The 17742-nt window shown below is 41.4% G+C and overlaps 2 protein-coding genes and 1 long non-coding RNA gene across 3 annotated transcripts; 2 read left to right on the forward strand and 1 right to left on the reverse strand.

The window, feature by feature from the left end:
• On the forward strand, nucleotides 1-1505 carry LOC122349205 (C-type lectin galactose-binding isoform-like). Its single transcript, XM_043245170.1, has 2 exons — nucleotides 1-420; nucleotides 1366-1505. Exons 1-2 carry the CDS (start codon nucleotides 9-11, stop codon nucleotides 1503-1505), a joined length of 552 nt encoding a protein of 183 aa, XP_043101105.1. The 5' UTR covers nucleotides 1-8.
• Nucleotides 1506-4622: 3117 nt separating this feature from the next.
• Nucleotides 4623-7846, forward strand: LOC122349223. The gene is made up of 6 exons (XM_043245191.1): nucleotides 4623-4804; nucleotides 5376-5429; nucleotides 5505-5834; nucleotides 6671-6797; nucleotides 6885-7113; nucleotides 7340-7846. Exons 2-6 carry the CDS (start codon nucleotides 5390-5392, stop codon nucleotides 7475-7477), a joined length of 864 nt encoding a protein of 287 aa, XP_043101126.1. The 5' UTR covers nucleotides 4623-4804; nucleotides 5376-5389; the 3' UTR covers nucleotides 7478-7846.
• A 3-nt stretch (nucleotides 7847-7849) lies between these two features.
• LOC122349288 lies at nucleotides 7850-8473 on the reverse strand. The gene is made up of 2 exons (XR_006251438.1): nucleotides 8411-8473; nucleotides 7850-8198 (listed from the first exon to the last, which is right to left on the reverse strand). It is a non-coding gene; the product is annotated as an uncharacterized LOC122349288 (long non-coding RNA).
• Between the last annotated feature and the right edge of the window lie 9269 nt (nucleotides 8474-17742).

The raw sequence follows: 17742 nt of genomic DNA on the forward strand, positions 1-17742 counted from the left end.
TTGAAATCATGACAGTGTTTTTTTGTGCATATCACACAGCCCTAACAGGAATCGTGTCGAAGGCGTCTGGAGAGCCGTATCGGTTCGTCGTGATCCAAGACCCAAAGACCTGGACAGAAGCTCAGTCGTACTGCAGAGAGGAACACGTGGATCTGGCGACGGTTCAGAGCGACGAAGACAGAGCCAAACTGAAGGAGGCAGCGAACGACGAGAGCTTTCAGTCTTTCGCCTGGATCGGCTTCTACAACGGCGTCCTCGCCTGGCGCTGGTCGTATCTGAACGCGGCGAGCAGCTTCACGAAGTGGGAGTCCTGGGAGCCGGACACGTCCCGCACCGAAGAGGCCTGTGCGTTCATAGACGGAAACCGGCTCTGGGGAGATGCGTCCTGTACTCAGGAAAAATACTTCTTCTGTCAAACTGGTAAGAAATTATACAACACTTATAATCTGGAGGAATGGGAGAAAAAACAATATTGAGAGACGAGAGGGGAAGCCAGACGACGAGCAAGAGTCCAGACGCTCCAGTAAAGAGAAGAAACTGGGTAGAAGCTAAATAACACTCTGCAGCTAGATCAGAGACTGAATAGAGTTTAAATAGACAGAATAATAAGATGACAAGCTAATCAATTACCACGGAAACTAGCAGAGTGAAACATCAGAACAGGCATTTCAAAATAAAAGTCCTCAGACAACAAGACAGGGGAGCATTGACTGTAATCGTGACCGTCTCACAATTGAGAATTTAAACTCTAAAAAAGAAAGAATTGTGAAAAGTTGAAATTACCTTCTACAATTACATGGTTTTCTTTTCAGAATTTTCCCAGAATAGACAACCAAAGTCTGATCTATAAAAGAAATTTGCAGCTATGAGGAAAGAAATAGTCAGAAATGGGAGATAAACAGCTGCAAGTAGAACAGACTTAAAAGACATAAACTTAGAATTCAGAGAATCAAAGATACAATTTTTTTTTTTTTTTTTTCAATTTCAGAATTTAAAGAAAAAACTCTTGGGAATGTAAGAACGTTCTACTAATACTCTCAGGTTTATCGCATTTTTTCAGTAGAAAGTATAAGCTAGCTCACACTGACCTCAGGATAAAACTCAAATAACACTTAAATAAACCATCTTAAGATATGATATACACAAAGTAGATTTATTATGGTGTTATAAATAACAATACTCTTACAATTTAAGTTATAATCCTAAACATATAAATTGTATTATAATCGTTTTTACTATTATTCATGAACACGTTATAAGGTTTTATAACGCATTATGCATGCACTATAATGCTTTAAGTATTATAAACACAGACTTGATAGAAAGTGAGTCACTTGCAGTGAGCACAAACCTGACTCCTTACAGACAAGAGCCAGACTCAAGACAAGTTTAAGTTCATCCAGACGAGCCTGAATTGGCGTGAAGCTCAGGTTTACTGCAGGACGCTGTACACGGACCTGGCCACCGTCACAGACGACAGCGAGAACACGCCCTCGCCGATCTGATGTATAAAAACAATGTCTGGGAAGCCTGGATCGGCCTGTCCAAGAACCTGTGGCTGTGGTCGGACGGGACCGGCGTGTCGCGGGCCTCGTGACGTGGGAGTCTGGACAGCCTGATAACGTGAACGGAGACGAGGTGTGCGTGTGCGGGACCGGCGGACAGACGGGCGGACGACGCCTGCTCCACCCGCCCGGCCGTTCTACTGTAAAACATGTGAGCCTGGAAGAGCGGCGTGTTTCATCGTCAGGCCAGAACTCAGACCTTATCAGAAAATCGTTAGTTTGCTCGCTTTCTTAAAGATTTCAATCCAAAAGCATCGATGTTTTACAACAATAAGTGATGCATTTATCATAATGAATTAATTTATCTGTATTTTGGCAAACAGAAACAGAGCATTATTTCTTAAAAGAAAGAGGACATACCCTACAGTGTAGATCATTATTTTCCCGTTAACGACGAATCACGCTCAAGATCCGAGGTGACGGTGGAAACACTCAATAATCTGACTTCTGCATGATTCATCGATTGCGATTTAACACGTTCGCTTTTGTCTCTCAAAGACGATCTTATGAAAAAACAGCTTGTGAGAGTGTCCTTCAAATCATCTGGACATCTGGACCCATCTGCAGCGATGCAGGCCTTCGAGGAGAAGGTGAGGTGCGACTACTATAGAGTTATCAGTATTACACACTATATATTTTTAGTATCTCACATTAAGTGCTGGACATCAGTAGATTGATGTGTTTGACTGATGCTCATGTCTTCAGATGAATCAGATCCTCTCAGATCAGGGAATGAACGCTGGATCCAGCGTGACGTGGAGAGTCCAGCCCGACGGGGAGATCTTCCAGCAGACAAACACCACAGAAACGAGGCCATCGGCGTGTGAAGAGCATGATGAGACGCTCTCCAACGTGTAAAGACAAACTCATTCAGATGGGTAGTTATTATACATTTTTAACACTGTATATATTTCACATTGTTAATGATATATTACTTTACATATTGTTACATTTATTAAAAACAGTCTAGTGTTGGGTTATTTTATAATAAATTAAAAACAACTATTGTTTGTGTATTTTCAAAGGTGTATTGGATTAAGGGACTTTCTCAATAACAGTTATGGGAGCACAAGATTTTCCAGTTACATAATACAATTCTATAATCAGAATCGAAATAATTGTTGGGTATGTTTAGACATGCAGGAATTAGTTTGAAATATATAGAGAGATATATCTGCTCCAGGAGAACGGCGCCCATCACACCACTAAATAAAACCCACTTTCAATAAGGTTTCGATTATAATCATTAACTATATTAACGATAATAGAACTTATTAATCTTGGTCCTCTCTCTCTCTTTCTCAAGTTAACATGAACACTATTTTTATAGCATTTATGATATAGTTCATTTTATGTTTGAAATTGATTTCTACATCACTCATTAAATATTCTAGCTAATTCACATCAGCTCCTACGCCATCAACTAACTAAACTAAACGTTTGTTTTTCATCAACGCAATACTGAATATATTTGTTGTAAATATTTTGCAAGTTTTGAATTAACTAATTAAACCTATACTGTTGAACTAGACTAGTTAACATGAACCATAATTATTATTGAACCATATTATTGCTAATGTTACGATCAGAATGTATTGATGCATTATTCAAATATAAAGTTGTATGTTATCTTTATTAATGTGCTAGTCCCGTCAATCTATCGTTATGTGTCTCTAATTATCGTAATTATCTCTCCTTTATACGTCTGGTTCAGTTAGTGTTTGTTTGGTGATGTTTACCTCTTAGTGGATTATTAAAGTCTGTTTTTTGTGAATTCATATTCTTCTTCTGACCTTAACACAGGAGATGAACCCCAACACAAATAGTGAATAGATGAAAAAGCTTCTTTAACACTTTAATTGATGTCAAAGCATGTCCTGTCTCCTCTGATTCTCCACCGTGATCCGCTCTGAACGTCTTACGGCATCATTCAGACGGGTCTCTGTGAATAAAATAAGGAAAAAAATCCTTATTTGTCCAGAAGAGCAGAAGTGTGTTTTGTGTAGTTCATCAGAGGTTTGCTCGGCAGGGTTTGTTAAATATCAGCGCGTTCCCACATTCGTCCGTCCTGAAGAGCTTGGTCAGCTCCACCAACTACAATGTCCAGCAAAACATCTGAATAATCAGAGACACTGACACCAACACTGAGGCCTTAACGAAATCCTATAATGTATATAATGGATCACAGCAGATCAGTCGTAATGTTCATGTATATCCATGATGCTGTAATACTACAGTAGAGGAACAGCTCGAGTGAAACTCTCACTCTCAGGCCATCCAAAATTACAAAGAAGAAGACATTGAGGTCAGCTGACTGAACACATTAACCAGTCATCAACTTGGTAAAAACATCTTAAACCAGAATAAAGTGGTTGACTGCTCTTTTGAGTTGGGCAGGTCGAGTTTGATTGGGTTTTTTTCTCTTCAGGTTAAAGTGTTTAAATTGTTTAAACCCACCCACAATCCACTTTCATTTAGCCACGCCCACATCAATCAATCAATCATTTTTATTTATATAGCTCTTTTAACAACACAGTTTGCATCAAAGCACTGTACAGTATAAAGTAGAAGAATACAATGACAGGGATGTATAATGAAGAGATTCTTATTAAATGCAGGACTATAATGTGATAAGAGCTCGCTCAAGTATTGAGGAGCTAAACCATTCAGGGCTTTATAGATAATTAATAAGATTTTAAAATCTATCCAGTGTTTGATAGGGAGCCAGTGCAGTGTTGACAGAACCGGGCTAATATGATCATACTTCCTAGTTCTAGTAAGGACTCTGGCTGCTGCGTTTTGGACTAGCTGAAGTTTGTTTATCAAGCGTGCAGAACAACCACCCAATAAAGCATTGCAATAATATAACCTTGAGGTCATAAACGCATGAATTAATATTTCTGCATTAGAGGTTGAAAGCATAGGTCGTAATTTAGATATATTTTTAAGATGGAAAAACACAGCACATCTCAACATCCATCTCTCACGTCAAAATCCAGACACATTTTAGAGCTTTTTTTATTCATTATGGATTATGTTCTCACGTTTTAGTTTGAAGCACCCTGCTGGATTATTCCGATCTCCTGTCTTCTCCAGATGTTACCTGATGGACTGGAGCGGTGTGGATTATTGTGATGTTGACGGCACCCATTCACTTCTATTACTGAGACACTGATGCAGAGACAAACCTGATGAAGAAACACACTCATCTTAATCTTCTACAGCATGATACTTTTTGGGTGAAATGTAGTTATTTCACGTATCGTGTCTAATTTTGTGTGCCTATGCAGAACATTCTTTTAAAAGACATTTTAAATCTGATGAGTTTTTAATTTCCTGATTAAAAACAGGTTAATAAACACTTTCATTTGCGTTTTATATTTGTAAAATAAACAATACATTTTCCTGCTCAATGGTGCTATTTGAATGAATGTAAAACAGTCAAAGCATCTTACGCACAGTATTACACAGAAGAGTTTGCATAACGTAATGTATAAAGAGTAGGGTAGATAGTAAAAGAGAGGTGTGCTGAGAGAAGACACTCGATCTTTGGCTCCAGAGCAGATTAATTAGGGTTTGTTGTGATTTCTAAGGCTGTAAAAAGTAAAAAAAAAAACATACTCTACTTAAATATTTATATATTCAAAGTGTTTTTAACTTGCATCGAAGGAACTTAAAGAAAAGTAACGAAAACATGTCATAATTGTTTGCACCTGACTATTAAAAATACTATTTTAGCAAAAACTGGTGAATCTAGTCAAAATCATTGCAGAAAACTAACCAGCCTGTCCTTTATTTATTTCTTTGAAGAAACCTGTGAAGAGATGATGATGCAGAACAAGATTCAGCTTGTTGTTTTTCTCGGTGAGTGTTCTTGTAACAGAAACCGATGTCAGATCAGGAGTTTAGATCAACTTTACACTATTGATTTTCCTGCAGCAGGAATCGTGTCGAAGGCGTCTGGAGAGCCGTATCGGTTCGTCCTGATCCAAGACCCAAAGACCTGGACAGAAGCTCAGTCGTACTGCAGAGAGATATACGTGGATCTGGCGACGGTTCAGAGCGACGAAGACAGAGCCAAACTGAAGGAGGCAGCGAACGACGAGAACTTTCAGTCTTTCGCCTGGATTGGTTTCTACTATGAAGACCTCAGCTGGCGCTGGTCGTATCAGCACACGGCCATCAGCTTCATGAAGTGGGAGTCCTGGGAGCCGGACTTGTCCAACACAAACGCGGCCTGCGTGACCGTCAATAAATTTGGAAAATGGGGTGATGATTACTGTAATAGTCCAAAATATTTCTTTTGCCTAACTGGTAAGATATTATACAACACTTAAGTCCGGCTTTAATCTGTATATCTCAGGTTTGCCCATAGATCTCTTGGGTTTTCCAAAATTTCCACAATCAGAGCAAATTTAAATTTTTTATACATCTTTAAAAAATCTTCACTGAAGATCAGAGGAGCTTTTTCTAATTCATGTTGTATATTATCTCTTTCATATTCTATTATTATTATTTTTATTGTTTGTTTTTATTTAGTTTTTTCATATTTTCTTTCATAAGTTTCAAACTTTTGGTAAAGTTTGACTTCATAAATTATCATCTGAATCATTTAATAAATATAAATATACCTACATTTTTGTCACAATTCAGTAAAAGCAAAGCTTAAAAAGGAGCAAAAATGGCAAAAGAAATACATATATATATATATATATATATATATATATATATATATATATATATATATATATATATATATATATATATATATAAAATAAAAAAAAATATTTAATTGAGATGGATGAGAAACCAAACCGTTCCAAAAGGGTTATTATTTTAAACAAAAAAAACTGTGAATAAATATGAACTGAAATTAAATGAAACTTCAAATGATTAGTGCTTTGACACCAATCTGTATTGTTAAAAGCACTATAAAAATAAGTCATTGATTGATATTTCTTAAGGTACTACCTAGAACAAATTAATAATTAACAAAAAAACAAAAAATGCATATTTTGAACCGAAAACTAGATTTGTGTGTGTGACACTAAATTATCACTGAATTATCACTTTCTCTGTCCTGACCACAACTCTCCTCCTTGCAGACAAACAGGACAAGCTCCAGGACAAGTTTCAGTACAACGAAAAGAGCATGAGCTGGAATGACGCTCAAGCGTTCTGCAGGACGCACGAAAGAGACCTGGCCACCATTACAAACGACGCAGAGAACACGTTCGCTCGCTAAAGTGATTTGGGGCAAGGGCGACTGGAACGCCTGGGTCGGCCTGCACAAGAACCTGTCGCAGTGGTACTGGTCAGACGCGGCCGCGTGACGGGGTCTTCCGTGGAGTGGGTGAAGCGGGTCAGTACCAGCGCGGTTAAAGGCTGTGTGAGAGCCGACACCGACGGACTGATGGCCGACGACAACTGTTCGCTTCCACTGCCCTTCTACTGCCGCGAAAACACCAAAATACAGAGACTGAGGGTCACCGTCAAATCAGACGGACATCTGGACGAATCGGCAGTGAGGGAGGCCATAGACACGAAGGTGAGAAGATGAAGAATCATTAATGTGATTTACAGATTGGGAAACATTACTGAAAAGGCTCAAAAAATGTTATTTTTCTGACCCCACTGACAGATTTTCCTTGTATTAAGCAAAAGCTCCCTTTAAGTACATTTCTGTTCTTGTTTGGCGTGACGTCCAAAAACAAGACAATACTGATCGGTTTTAGGTAGCTGAAGTCTGATCACCGATGTAATCCGGTCTCTAGATGAAGCAGATCTTCTTGGAGGATGACATCTACAGCATGACGTGGAGCGTCCAACCTAACGGGAAGATCTTCCAGCAGCAGATCGAAAACACCTCACAGGAGACAGCGGCGGCGTGTGAAGATGTCGGTCCGATGTAACGGATAACCAGACAGGAATTTATAATAAATGAGATTTTATGTTTAACACCATCACTGAAGTCGTACAGCTGGTGATTGGTTTTGCATACAGTACAGGCGCTTATGAACCTCATTTATAAAAGGCATTTGAAATATTACTATCAGTTTTTCGCACTAAAAAAAGTCAGCTGTACTTAGTGTCCATGCATGCATTGGTTTTAATCAATGAATCTATCACAAAAATAATAGTCTAGTGTATTATTTTCATCCTGCGACTGTGACGGTCTTGCCTGGGCGGCCTCTGCAATGCTTTGTGAACTCTGCACAATGGAGACAGTGTGTATAAATAGGGTTTCGCACGTTCGTTGAGAATAAACCATTCCACAGCAATGCTTCGTTAACTCTGCTCTGTTTATTCGAAAACAGCTCTTTCAATTCTGTTTCTTGAATTCTTTTTAACTTTGTGATCGTATAGTGTTTGTTTTAGATGTTAACAATTTCTTTATACGTGACACATTTTCAATTACTTATAAAGCACATGAGTAGAGATCCTAAATATAATACAGAGCAATACAATTAAACCGTATTATAAGTGAAACATCCCCACCTAGCGGAGAATTTGAGCAACACATTTTGAATCAAATAATTTAACAACTTTTAACAACATATTCAACAACATACCTGCACAATGGAGACAGTGTGTATAAATAGGGTTTCGCACGTTCGTTGAGAATAAACCATTCTACATAAAACACAACACACAAACAGATTACAATCGGCCTCGTAATATAATCTCGTTATAACTCGACATCAAGCAACACACTCGACGCCAAACATAACTTAACAGAGTCTCAACATGTTCATTGAGAGATAACGTCACTATAAAGCAAATATTTGTGTGATTTGAACACTTATTAATGGTAATTCTCAGACCGCGACACACGTGCAACTTACCCACAGCAATGCTTCGTTAACTCTGCTGTGGGCGGTCCCTACTCCACACGCTAAATTACATCCTGCACCAAGTAGATGGCGCTGTCCCCATTTATGCAGTGATTTTACATTTGCACTCCGTTACATGCACCCCCCTAAAATTATGCTAAACTGGGGAAGCGCCTATACAGTTAGAGAGCTTAACACCACAAGAACCAGAGAAAGGTAACAAAAGCAAGACAAAAAATAGTTGTGAGAATGTCCTTGAAACACTTCAGTGTGAATGTCAATTACAAAATTCCTCCATAGGAAGTGTGCAAGTATGGACTGGTACCAAAATCCATGCAAAACACAGACTGAAGAGATGCCCTAAACACCTCTCTTTATATACACTATTCAAGGATTGAGAAGTCAACTTCTTAAGAAAGATCTCAGCTCAAAAATTACAATTCAACTTGTAACCATGAAAATTACCCATGAAAAGGTTTTTCACCACATCAAAAAGAGAAATTACTGAAGGTGATGAATCATGCACAAACTGATTATTCATCTCACAGATCAATCTTTGTGGAGGTTTAATGGTCCTACCAGCTCTAGTTCTAATTGCGTCTGTTGGAATGAGTTCTGGTTGAGTACAAATTACAGGGTCAACTGTATCCAGAACAGGGTTATTGTCTACTTGTGAAGGTGGAAAAACTGGCATAGTCGAAGAGTGCTGTGAGGAACTCTGGCCTAACTCTTCATCAGGGACTAGTTTGTCATTCAACACATGTTGAAGGTCACTTCCCTGTTCAGTGGATACTGAGCTGTTACAGGTATCAGAGTCTGCTTTCGAATTGGAATTCTGAACATCCAAAGAACACTGAACTCCGGACAAGGCACTTGAGTTACTCTCATTTTCGGGGCAGTTGGGCTGATCAGACTGCATAACCCAGTGAGCCGTTCTTGTATCATTGTCAGGATGATCAGGCAAGTCTGAGGTCAAATCAGTTGAATGAGATGGTAAATCAACTTCATCGTTGTACAGAAAGTTAACAGGTAGTAAAAGGTTCCTGTGCACAATCTTTCTCTGTCCGTTTCTGTGTCTTTTATCCGATAGACATTTATTGGTGATCTCACAGACATCACTTCGTAGAGGTTTGACTCCCACTTATCTGCGATTTTTCTTTTCCACGCTCTCCACGATTCGCCAAAAGGACTCTGTCACCGACAGTCAAAGGTGATCCTTTTACTTTCCGATTGTAGATTCTTGCATGACGAGCTTGCTCAGTAGAACTGTGCTTCTGTGCAATTTTGCAGCTTCGCGAGGTCACATTTAAGCTTGGATCGAAATCTGAATACTTCACAACAGTATCATCTCTGAGAACATGCTGGAACATCACATCGATGGGAAGGCGTGGGACTCTCCCGAACATTAAATAGAAAGGCGCAAAGCCTGTGGTCTCGTGAACGGTGCAGTTATAACAGAAAGTCAGCATCTGCAAAGACTGTGGCCACTTGGCTTTGGACTGAAGAGGTAAGGATCTTATCATGTTCCCTAAGGTTCTGTTGAAGCGTTCCGTGATTCCGTTCCCCATTGGGTGGTAGGGGGTGGTGTGTGATTTCTTAACACCTGCCATATCCAGCAACTCCTTCATCAATTTGCTCTCAAAGCTCGGGCCTTGATCCGAATGCACACGCATCGGGAATCCGTAAACACAGAAGAGACCGTTCCATAATCGATGAGCAACCTGCTTTGCGGACTGGTTCTTACAGGAAAAGCGTAGGCCATTTTGGTGAAATGGTCTGTTGCTACAAGAACATCCACGCTCCTGTTATCACCCTGCTCCGCTGTCCAGAAATCGATGCAGATGAGTTCCATCGGCTCAGAGGTGTGAATGTTCTCAAGAGGTGCACGATCTCTTGGTTCAGGGGTCTTGCCTCACGAGACACCGCATACAGTTTTCACATAATTTGCTATGTCGCGTTGCATGCCTGTCCAGAAAAACCTTTGTCTGGCCAACGAGAGTGTCCTGGAGCGACCTTGATGACCAGCCGCATCATGCAGACCATGAAGCACTTGTTGTTTCAGAGTATCTGGAACGACGAATTGATACAGCTTTTTGTTCATATGATTGTCTCTTTTAACTCTGAAAAGCATGCCATCTCTGATGTTAAGTTTATTCCAATGCCTAAGAAGCCTTATGACAGGACGAGGCTCATTAGCACGTTCATGTTTGTCAGGGCGTCTGTGTCGTTGAACATAAAAGAGAGCTCTGCTCACAGTGTCATCCTGTTCTTGTGCAGCTGACAGAGTGCTTGCAGTGAGTGCCGTAGTCTGGTCCATATTGAAGAAGTGTGGAATGGATTCCACGCCCATCATCTGTCCTACACCGCCAGAACAATGTGCGTCCAATACTGCAGCTACATCCTGCGAACTCAAAGCACCTGGGGACGTTAGACATTGGCCACTAACTCCAGCTGTATCAGAGGATCATCAGCAGAACTTAATGCTTGACAGTTTGTGGTAAGACGGAAAGAATCTTGGACGACTTGATCTACAACTCCATTAACCTGATTGAGCAAAGAGTGGTAAGGTTCTGTGACAAGTCGATGACTTACACTTGACTGGACGAAAGGCTCCTGCTCAGGCGTCAGCGACAATGTTCTTAGAGCCAGGTGCGTATTTTAGGTCAAAGCTGAAAGAGGCTAATTTAGCAACCCAGCGTTGCTCACATGCATCAAGGCGTGGCTTGGTGAGTATGTAAGTGAGGGGATTATTGTCCGTCCAAGCTGTAAAATGACGGCCCTTCAACCAATAATGGAACTTGTCGCATATCGCCCACTTGAGCGCAAGGAATTCTAGCCTGTGAGCCGGGTAATTCATCTGGGAACGAGACAACGTCTTGCTAGCAAATGCCACGGGCCTAGCTATAGTGCCACCCTCAGGAATCTGAGAAACAACAGCTCCCAAGCCGTCAAACGAGGCATCTATAGATAATATGAATTCACGGTTAAAGTCAGGGTGTGCTAGCGTTACGCTTCTGAGAAGATCCTCTTTCAAGGTGTCAAATGAATCCTGGCATTTGTCAGTCCAGTCTGTAGGTGCGAGCTTGGTGCACATAGCTTTTGAGCTAAGCTTCCTTCTCCTCCCTCTAGAGCCTCTCGTGTCAGTCTTTGAGATGAGATCGAATAAAGGCTTGGCTTTGGCAGAACATCGCTCTATAAAATGTTGGTAGTATAATACCATGCCTAAGAAAGATCTAATTTTCTTGTGGCACGGAGTAGCTCCATCAGAATCCATCAAGTTAACTGCTTTAACATCTGTGATGGCCTTTATTTTCCCAGGGTCTGTTTTGACGCCATCTTCACAAATGACATGGCCAAGAAACTTAACAGATTTTCTCAAGAAATGGCACTTTTTAGGAGATAGCTTGAGATTGTGGGCTTTGAGTCTTGAAAACACCATCTCCAGCCTTTCAAGAGCAACCTGCTCGTTGGGGGCAAAGACCATGAGATCATCGAGATAACAAAGTAAGCTTGTGAAGTTCTTATCACCAAAGATTGACATCATCATGCGCATGAATGTAGCTGGACTGTTGCAAAGGCCTTGGGGCATCCTGTTATATTCATGCAGCCCAAATGGTGAAGAGAAAGCAGTATATTTCCTATCGTCCTCATGCAAAGGAACATTATAGAAGCCTGAGGTAAGGTCCATAGTCGAGAAGTAAGCGTTTCCTCCAAGAGCAGCTAAAGCGTCTGACTGGTGTGGCAGAGGATGGGCATCTTTTACAGTCCTGGCGTTCAGCCATCGAAAGTCAGTACAAATCCTCAAATCACCGTTCTTTTTCCACACCAGGACGAGGGGGGAGGCGTACTCACTGTTTGATTTTCTGATTATTCCTTTCTCTTCCATTTCATCCAGCGCTACTCTCAGCTTTTCATAATGTCCAGGCGGTACCACGACGGTAGGGGAGGCGAAAGGGTCTGTCGTCGATTAGGCGGATCCGATGTACAAAATCTTTGGCTTCGCCACAGTCCATTTGTTCCTCGAAAATATGGACTCATATTTCTTCACAAGATGGAGTAATTTCATCTTCCATGTTGAAGGCACTTCACAAGCTGTTAGATCCAAGTCGTTCAATCCCAAATCATTCAAGGTCTGTACCATCTCGTCTTCAGATTCCTGGGAGCCATCATCATGTTGAAAGTGTTGAACTTGAGACTTAATATAGTCACTCTCTGGGAGATCTTCAACAGCGATGCAAGGAGAAACATCCGCAATCTTTGCATTTCTTCTCAATGTCAACACACTGTTTGTGGGATTTATAACTTTCACAGGTATCCAGCCGTCACCCCATAAAGGTGTAATGACTCGACCCACCATGATCTGCTTAGGGCCACATTTGGATTGGGTAGGCTCCACCAATACTGTACTACCCACAGACATCACAGAGTTGACGGGAAGCTTGCCCCATACAAGGTGTTCAGTTTGGGGTTGAAGCGTGACACAGTGCTTGAGTTTAACAGTACCAACTTTCTCAGGTACGTGATCACCTCTCCATCGCTGTGTATTGGACAGCAAGGAAATGAACTCTAAACACTCCTTTTGTCCATTACTGCTTGGTAGTGAAATCAATTTCCAGTAGTCATCCGTATTTTTCAGAATAGTCAGCAGGCTCTTGATGACGTTGCTGCCCAAGATCATCTCATCAGTCTGGCCTGGAACAATCAGCACAGGTACTATCATTTTACATCCGTAGACACAGATGGACAAATCATACATTGCCGTTGGTGTGACACGATGACCACCACATCCAATAATCACAACATCATCGGCAAAACTCTTTGACAATGTAGAAGCACTTGCTAGCAGCTTAGCTTCAGCTGCCTCACTGAGAGTGCACGCCATTGAGCCACTGTCGAGTAATGCAGTGAAAGACGGACCATTTTCCACAGATACAGCAGTGTAGAATAACGAATCGGCTCTAGGAACTCGTTGTATCCCTTGAAATACAGCTGTTTTCTCAGGTGAGACACTGGATTTGTTCTTCTCAAAAATAGACTCATAATCTTGTGTGGCAAACATTGGAGGATTATCAGTTTGGTCTGCACTAACCTCCTTTACGCACAGACCTGTCAGTTTTCCTGATGAGGCTGAGGTGACCGTCTCCACCTAGGGCAGGACCGTCTGGAATGACCTGGTGACTGACACTGAAAGCATAGCCGATGCTCACGACAATGAGTTAAGGCAGAGTGGGAAGCGTCGTGCAGATAGAACATGGCAAGGCATCAAAACCTTCAATCCTAGGAAGTCTGCTGTAAGGCTGCTGTTTAGGACGGGACTGAGTTCTGTTAGTATTGGTTAGCAGGACCTTTTCAAGCATGTCGATGACCTTTTCAAGAGCAGATAAATCTGGACTTTTCTGTTGTTCGCACATTGAAGGAGCAGGCGCTGGAACTGAATTAACATCAATCTTGTTAACGAAACTCTTTCACTGTGGCTGCGATGCACTGTACTGGTGGCTTTGAGCGATAAGTCAGATTGATAGTCATTAAGGACGGCCTGAACTTCATGGGCTGACCACTTGTCAATCGGCTTGGATCTGAAGGTCAAGGCTAAGTCTTTACTTGGGCAGTGTCTGATAAACATGTGAACTATTTCCACATGGGGCTTGTCAAGTGTTTTACCTTGCTCTCGCAGGCATTCAGAGGCAACATCCGCTGCTTTGTTGAGTCTCAACCAGTAGTCGTATGGGTTTTCATCCTCTTCAGGTAAGGTAGTATAAAAGTCGGCAAGAGGAACTGGAGAGTAATGATTAGAGCTGAAATGTTTGCGAAGCAGGCTGTAAACGGAATTTGGGCAGACAGCAATTGCAGAATCACAATTTCTGATCCAGAACTTGACTACATCTTTTGCTTTACCACGAAGGTGTACTAGGATTTCTTCCACATGTTCATCAGCACTCATACTGCTCTTTTTAACAAATGTCTTCATGAGATCCTCCCATTCCTCAATTACAATCGTGTCAGAGCTATCCCCTCTGAAGGAAGGCGGCTCCTTGACTTTCCTGTGCTGAATCACTTGGTTTTGAGACACATTTAACATGCTTGAAGGTTGAGTAGTCCTATCATCAGTGTGCTGTTTACTTGGTGTGTCAGTGTCTAAGCTATAAGGACTGAGATGAGACATAATGTTGTCTGCTAATTGTTGGCCAATCTGATGAACAATTGAAGTCATCTGCCCTAACATGTCATGCACGCTATCACTGTTAGGTGTTGAAGCGCAGGCTGCTCTGTGATTGACATCTGACTGTGTGTCATCATACTCTCTGCCAGGCCTACAACTATCGTTAGCACTGGGACTGTTCATTGAAAAGGGAATTGGAAACCCTAAAACCCCTCTACCTCTGCCTACTGGACCAGGAGTACATTGGTCAGGTAAAACCGTTTACTATTACTCATCATAGGCAGCAAAGTTTTCAAAAAAAAAAAAAAAAAAAAAAAAAAAAAAAGTACATACACATGCAAAAATTAATTCAATATAGATGAGCAGAGCAAGAAGCCGAAAAAGGATAAAGCAGTGAGTCCCTTGATTTCGAAAGGCTGTGGACTGATGATGAACTGTTCCAACGATGATGAATGCTTAAAGTCCGTAAGAGTCAACACGGTGATCACGCTCAGCTTGCTTGAAGACCGACCCACGGCAACACAGCGGCATCACAACTTCGGGCACCAATGTGACGGTCTTGCCTGGGCGGCCTCTGCAATGCTTTGTGAACTCTGCACAATGGAGACAGTGTGTATAAATAGGGTTTCGCACGTTCGTTGAGAATAAACCATTCCACAGCAATGCTTCGTTAACTCTGCTCTGTTTATTCGAAAACAGCTCTTTCAATTCTGTTTCTTGAATTCTTTTTAACTTTGTGATCGTATAGTGTTTGTTTTAGATGTTAACAATTTCTTTATACGTGACACATTTTCAATTACTTATAAAGCACATGAGTAGAGATCCTAAATATAATACAGAGCAATACAATTAAACCGTATTATAAGTGAAACATCCCCACCTAGCGGAGAATTTGAGCAACACATTTTTGAATCAAATAATTTAACAACTTTTAACAACATATTCAACAACATACCTGCACAATGGAGACAGTGTGTATAAATAGGGTTTCGCACGTTCGTTGAGAATAAACCATTCTACATAAAACACAACACACAAACAGATTACAATCGGCCTCGTAATATAATCTCGTTATAACTCGACATCAAGCAACACACTCGACGCCAAACATAACTTAACAGAGTCTCAACATGTTCATTGAGAGATAACGTCACTATAAAGCAAATATTTGTGTGATTTGAACACTTATTAATGGTAATTCTCAGACCGCGACACACGTGCAACTTACCCACAGCAATGCTTCGTTAACTCTGCTGTGGGCGGTCCCTACTCCACACGCTAAATTACATCCTGCACCAAGTAGATGGCGCTGTCCCCATTTATGCAGTGATTTTACATTTGCACTCCGTTACACGACCGCTCCAGTGTTTAGAGATGTCGTCAAACTTCCTACATCTACTGTAAAACTAAATTTATTGATCAGCAATAATATAAACGCAATAAACTGTTTTGGGTCCCACTTTAGATCAGGCGACCATTAAATACTGTGTACTTGCATTTAAATTAATCTTTTGTGTACGTTCAGTCTTATCTTCTGGTGTGGTTTCGGTGGATGTTTGTCTTCACGAGGGAGAAGGTAGATGTAGTGAAGCTGAAGTCAGATGAAGTCTGAGCATCGAAACTGAGATTATTCAATAAACTCTGCTTGTTTTACCATCACTTTGTCTCCTGCGTCTGGTTTTCTTGGCAGACCGAATCCTATTAATATGGTTCTGACACCTGAATTAAGACGTTTTCACCTGAAACGTCTTGCACAGTAACAACTCGTGATTTACATCAAGTATTATTAAGAGCAGCTACATAACAGATGGGTTTATCTGGTTCATTTGCAGCGTTACGCCTCCATTCATCTGCAGGTTTACATCATCCAAATGAGTTTACATGACATGTCATCAGTGGTGGAGCCTGTTGTCCCTGGAAGTCTCCCTTGAGGAAGCACCTTCTTTCTCAGGAGATGGGCGCAATTTGGCAAACGTGTCCCGATCTGAGGAAGCCACACGCCTGACTTCTGGACGGGATGCGGTTGACCTCTCCGGCTTTCCCCAGGTCATGATGGATCACTCAGGCTCCCTCTACAAGGCAGGCCATGCTTTGACCTCCTATTCTCCTTCAGTAGATTGACCCTAAGAGACATTTTTCCCAGACGCGTCCTGGCCAGGATTTCTACATTACCTAAAATATCTGTGATTTGGTTTTGCGTGCAGACCAATCGTTTTATGACATCGGTTCCTTAAGCTCTCGAGGTACTTTGAATCAAAGCATTACAGAAATCCTGGCAAGGACGCGTCCGGGGGAAAATGTCACGTAAGGTCACCCTATCCTTCGGGGAACGAGGGAACGTTCTCCAACACCTCATACACATATACGCCAAATGAGATATTTCAAGCATCTAAATGCATTTTCTCTTCACAAGTTAACTGATAAGTGTAAAATTCAAATTCAAATTTTATTTGTCACATACACATACATACATGGTACGACATGCAGTGAAATGTTTTTTATAACCGTCCAGCATCAAAATAGAAACAGAAAACAGAATTTAAATATATATAAATATAAAATATATGTATAAAAATGTATAAAAAGTGTGCAAAGTTTAAAAAATAAAAAAGTGTAAATAAGTGTAGAATATAAAAATATAAAGTGTAAATGTAAAGTGTCTGTGCGAATGTCCAGTGCAAAGTGGCTAGTGCAATTGTCCAAAGTAAGTGGTGAGTATCTGGGGAAAGAGGGGTAAACATGGGAATCCCGGTGATTAGGTGCTGGGTGTTCTCTGGTTCAGACTCCGAATGGCCTGCGGGAAGAAGCTCCTCCTCATTCTCTCTGTGTTTGCCTTCAGGGGAGCAAAGCGCTTTCCTGAACGCAGCAGAGAAAGAGTCCATTGTTGGGATGGCTGAGGTCTTCCACGATCTTCCTGGCTCTGGTACAGCACCGCTTGTTGTAGATGTGCTGCAGCACAGGGAGCTCAGTGCGGATGGTGCGCTCAGCTGACCGCACCACCTTCTGAAGGGCTCGCCTGTCCTGCATGGTGCTGTTTCCAAACCAGGAGGTGATGTTTCCCGTCAGGACACTCTCGATGGTGCAGGTGTAAAAGTTCCTGAGCACCTGAGATGGGAGTCTGAAGTCCCTTAAGCGCCTCAGATGGTATAGGCGCTGCCGGGCCTTCTTCACCAGGGTGTTGATG

The sequence above is a fragment of the Puntigrus tetrazona genome, chromosome 7 (genome assembly GCF_018831695.1).
Source record: "Puntigrus tetrazona isolate hp1 chromosome 7, ASM1883169v1, whole genome shotgun sequence".
Classification (NCBI taxonomy): Eukaryota; Metazoa; Chordata; class Actinopteri; order Cypriniformes; family Cyprinidae; genus Puntigrus; species Puntigrus tetrazona.

Excerpts from the sequence above, each read along its gene's own strand:
- LOC122349205 (XM_043245170.1), top strand. The coding sequence starts at position 9 with ATGACAGTGTTTTTTTGTGCATATCACACAGCCCTAACAGGAATCGTG. Across the intron at positions 421-1,365 it reads ATACTTCTTCTGTCAAACTG|ACAAGAGCCAGACTCAAGAC; the intron begins GTAAGAAATTAT and ends GACTCCTTACAG.
- LOC122349223 (XM_043245191.1), top strand. The coding sequence starts at position 5,390 with ATGATGATGCAGAACAAGATTCAGCTTGTTGTTTTTCTCG. Across the intron at positions 6,798-6,884 it reads ACAAACGACGCAGAGAACAC|ACGCGGCCGCGTGACGGGGT; the intron begins GTTCGCTCGCTA and ends GGTACTGGTCAG. Across the intron at positions 7,114-7,339 it reads GGGAGGCCATAGACACGAAG|ATGAAGCAGATCTTCTTGGA; the intron begins GTGAGAAGATGA and ends TCCGGTCTCTAG.